We start from the raw sequence: 4114 nt of genomic DNA, 5'->3' as shown, positions 1-4114 counted from the left end.
ACCGCACGTCGGGCCCACTGTAAACGGTTAATAACTGCCTTTCTGGACCAGGCCTCTACCCTCCATCTTTATACGGAGGAAAGGCGCCTACGCCAAGTGTAGCAACCAGGCCTAGAGGCGACGGGTAAACCTAGGCCCCCAACCCCAACAGTCAAGTTTTCAAAAAGCCCGCGCGTGGCGCCCCAGGCCGCATCCGTTGAGAACGGCCCCCAGCGCGCCTCCGCTCCCTCCCCCGCCAAACCCCCGGCTGGAAGAAGCGTAGGAGCGGAAAGCAGACTCCGCACACAGGGGGCGCCGGGCCCATCGCGCGTCAGGGTGCGCGTCCGTCCAGCGGCTCCGGAAAACGGAAGTGGGTGCGAGGAGATTGCTGTGATTGGCTAAACTGCCATGTCTCTCAAGGGGCTGGCGCGAACGCCACTGCGGAGTTGGGCGAAGGGAACAGGAAAGGGGAGGGGGCGAGTCACCGGGAACAGCTGCGGGGCTGGGAGGAAATGAATCGTGGAGACGCGTCAAGCGCAGGGAGAGTTCCTCTTCAGGGCACATAGGACACCAGAGAGTGGAAACGGGGCGGTACAGGTGGTGGCAGGAGCCACTAGGTCGAGGGATTGAATAGACCGCGGAGGGCGGGAAGCCCGTGGTAGAGAGCGGCGCTGCGGCGCAGGAGGTGGGACTAACAAGAGCAAGGCGGGGATTGGCGGTCAGCCCTAGGCAGCCGTACGTCGGCGGTGACGCACACCTCGGGGAGGGTGCGCGCGCGTTCAGCGGCCTCTTTGTGTGGTGCCCAGATAGGGGAGCGGAGGTGGCGGCGGCGGTAGCGGCTGCCTTGGTTGTCTTCCAGTTTCCTCAGCTCGCCCTCTAGCCGGCACCTCTCCCCTTCCCTCCCCTTTCCTTTTTTCCTTCCTTCCCTCCCCTTCCCTTCTTCCCTTCCCCGTCGGTGACCGGCGGTGGTGGCTCCAGCGAAGGCTGGGCCCAAGCTTTGAAGAGGCCTTAGCCAACGATAACGGCGACGGCGAAACCTCGGAGCTCGCAGGGCGGGGGGAAGGCCCGTGCCGTGGAGATGGAGAATTCTCAGTTGTGTAAGCTGTTTATCGGCGGCCTCAACGTGCAGACGAGTGAGTCGGGCCTACGCGGCCACTTTGAGGCCTTCGGCACTCTGACGGACTGCGTGGTGGTGGTGAACCCCCAGACCAAGCGCTCCCGTTGCTTCGGCTTCGTGACCTACTCCAATGTGGAGGAGGCCGATGCCGCCATGGCTGCCTCGCCCCACGCCGTGGACGGCAACACGGTGGAGCTGAAGCGGGCGGTGTCCCGGGAGGATTCGGCGCGGCCCGGCGCCCACGCCAAGGTTAAGAAGCTCTTTGTAGGGGGCCTTAAGGGAGACGTGGCCGAGGGCGACTTGATCGAGCATTTCTCGCAGTTTGGCACCGTGGAAAAGGCCGAGATTATTGCCGACAAGCAGTCTGGCAAGAAGCGTGGTTTCGGCTTCGTGTATTTCCAGAATCACGACGCGGCAGACAAGGCCGCGGTGGTTAAGTTCCATCCGATCCAGGGCCATCGCGTAGAGGTGAAGAAGGCCGTCCCCAAGGAGGATATCCACTCCGGTGGGGGCGGAGGCGGCTCCCGGTCCTCTCGGGGCGGCCGAGGCGGCCGAGGTCGCGGCGGCGGTCGAGACCAGAACGGCCTGTCCAAGGGCGGCGGCGGCGGCGGCTACAACAGCTACGGTGGCTACGGCGGCGGCGGTGGCGGCGGCGGCTACAATGCCTACGGAGGCGGCGGCGGCGGTTCGTCCTACGGTGGAAGCGACTACGGTAACGGTTTCGGCGGCTTCGGCAGCTACAGCCAACATCAGTCCTCGTATGGGCCCATGAAGAGCGGCGGCGGCGGCGGGGGAGGAGGCAGCAGCTGGGGCGGTCGCAGTAACAGTGGACCTTACAGAGGCGGCTATGGCGGTGGGGGTGGCTATGGAGGCAGTTCCTTCTAAAAAAAAAAAATTTAAAAATGCCTGGGAGTGGCTATAGGGGTAGCTCTTTCAACAACCCAAATGGGGTCAACTCCTAAGTCCCTTCCCTTTCCCACCGCCTTCCCCATTTTGCCCTCGTGGGAGCCGCTAAGGCTGCCTCCCCTTGGGGGTGTTGCCCTATTTGCCTGCCACCTCTCTTGTCTCTCCCTCTGAAGATGGACTCGGCCCCACATACACATTTTTGTGTTACAGTCATTGATGGACTCTATTTTTTTATTATTACTTGGACCTTGGTCGTTTTTATACTAGCAAAATGTCTTGTTTTAATTTGTGTTTTTTTTGGGGGGGGGAGGGAGTGAACTTGCTGATTCTGTAGCAAAACCTGGGTGGGGGTTGGGGTGGGGGGTAGTTTACTTTGTTGTAAGGACTTGATACCTGGCTGCATCGTTTTCTATGAAATCTACTGGGATCCCATGCCTGAAATTTGGAAGCATATGTACAAAAATCATTTTTACGTTTTATTTTTAATAAATCATTGTGTTTGACCGTATAAGTCTAACCTTTTTTTCCTAGGATCCATTCCGTACTGTTTTGAGGAATATTAGTTGAAGGTTTTTCGTGTTAATTTTTAATTCTTGATGTGTGCTTAGAGAAACTTTTAAGAAGTCCTGTGGGTTTTTTTTTTTTTTTTTCCTGTTGCCCTGCTAGTGGCTGTTGAATTTTATCCCTTAACAGGCAAAACTTTTGAAGTGGTGGATGTGGCTTTTTAAACTCTTTTTAAGTTTCTATGCATCCATCTCTTGTACTTAGCGATTTGCTTGTCATCTTGACATGGTTGGTCACTTATTTCTATGAGAATTTACTTCAAAGTATGTATTGTGTAGTTCTAAAGAAATAGTTTGTGTTAAGCATGTGTTTTCATTCATATAAACTGTTTAAAAATTTTCTGATGGCCTAGTTTCAGCCCTCTTATTGGTTTGTAGGTAATGAATGGTTACAAATAAGGGTTATATTTTACCCTGAAACTAATGCGTTTTTGTATTTTCAGAGCAGGTTTAAACGTTTTTTTTTTTTTTTTTTTCCTCCTGTACCTGAACCGTTGTCCTCATGGAAATCCTTTCCCCCAACCTTTGTAGCACCATCTACTGGCAGAATGGCAGTATATCTGCAAAACAATTTGTTAAAAAACTTGCTTAGGACAATTGCATCAGATTTGGATGTTTTACCATCAAAAGTCTGTGCTGACTTGGAAGTTACACATTTACTTGTAATTGAAATGGGCTTCACAGAATGTAGTTAACAATCTGTATCACAGTTGCCCTTTCTACATGAGTTTTGAAAATGTACTGCTATGCATAGCTTGGGTAATAGCCCCAAATTGCTATGACAACAAATGAGCCAGCTACATGTACTGGTATCTTAGGTGCAAGTTGTAAAACAAAATATGTGTACTCTGCTTGGTTAACAAATGTATATTTGTAGCCCTTTCATGCAATAGAATTCAAGTTGTTGTTTATAAAAAAAAAAAAAAAAAGAACAATGATAATAGGAAAAAATTGCCTTCCTGGATAGAAATATAGAATAGCAACGTTTATGGATATCACAAATAAAGAATTCAATTCTTTACATGATTGAGTGAGACTATGTATAACATGGTGGGTGGGTTCAGAGTATTTATTAATCTAGTATGTTTAACTTAATGTCATAATAAATTATTTGACTTAGATCTTGCAGTCAAAAGCCTGAACCTATACCAAGAAGCCTTCTGAAAGGGAGATTATTGGGCTTGGAGGTATTTGAATATTGACCTTTTTTTTTCTTTTAGTGCTTATCACTATATAATCCTTAAACTCTAATTCTTGGCATTTTTTTTCCCCCTAATTGCCAAGACTCTGGTTTCAAGAGATAAGAAGAAAGGTCAAGATTGCTAAACTAGGTTATGGCTGCTCAGTAGTCACTTTGACAAAGGATAGCTGATGCTTGGTACAAATAACTGAACTGTATCTCTGTGAGAAATAGAGTAAACAGTCAAATCTTTTTGCTCTCAAGTGGTTTCACAGTTAAATTTATTTTTCACTTCGAGTGATACGTGTATCACACAGGAGTTCTTCACATTTGATAATTTGGTCCAGCATTTTAGGGACCTCTAGGCTG

General features: G+C 50.1%; 1 protein-coding gene across 1 annotated transcript; it reads left to right on the top strand.

Moving 5' to 3' along the window:
• The first annotated feature begins 750 nt into the window (after window positions 1–750).
• On the top strand, window positions 751–3589 carry HNRNPA0 (heterogeneous nuclear ribonucleoprotein A0). The gene has a single exon (XM_049873710.1). It carries the CDS (start codon window positions 1058–1060, stop codon window positions 1979–1981), a length of 924 nt encoding a protein of 307 aa, XP_049729667.1. The 5' UTR covers window positions 751–1057; the 3' UTR covers window positions 1982–3589.
• The last annotated feature ends 525 nt before the right edge of the window (window positions 3590–4114 follow it).

This window comes from Elephas maximus, chromosome 2 (assembly GCF_024166365.1).
Source record: "Elephas maximus indicus isolate mEleMax1 chromosome 2, mEleMax1 primary haplotype, whole genome shotgun sequence".
NCBI classification, from domain to species: Eukaryota; Metazoa; Chordata; class Mammalia; order Proboscidea; family Elephantidae; genus Elephas; species Elephas maximus.
Note: the sequence above shows the minus strand (reverse complement) of the source record. Positions and strands in the feature narration are given on the sequence as shown.

Excerpts from the sequence above, each read along its gene's own strand:
- HNRNPA0 (XM_049873710.1), top strand. The coding sequence starts at position 1,058 with ATGGAGAATTCTCAGTTGTGTAAGCTGTTTATCGGCGGCCTCAACGTG.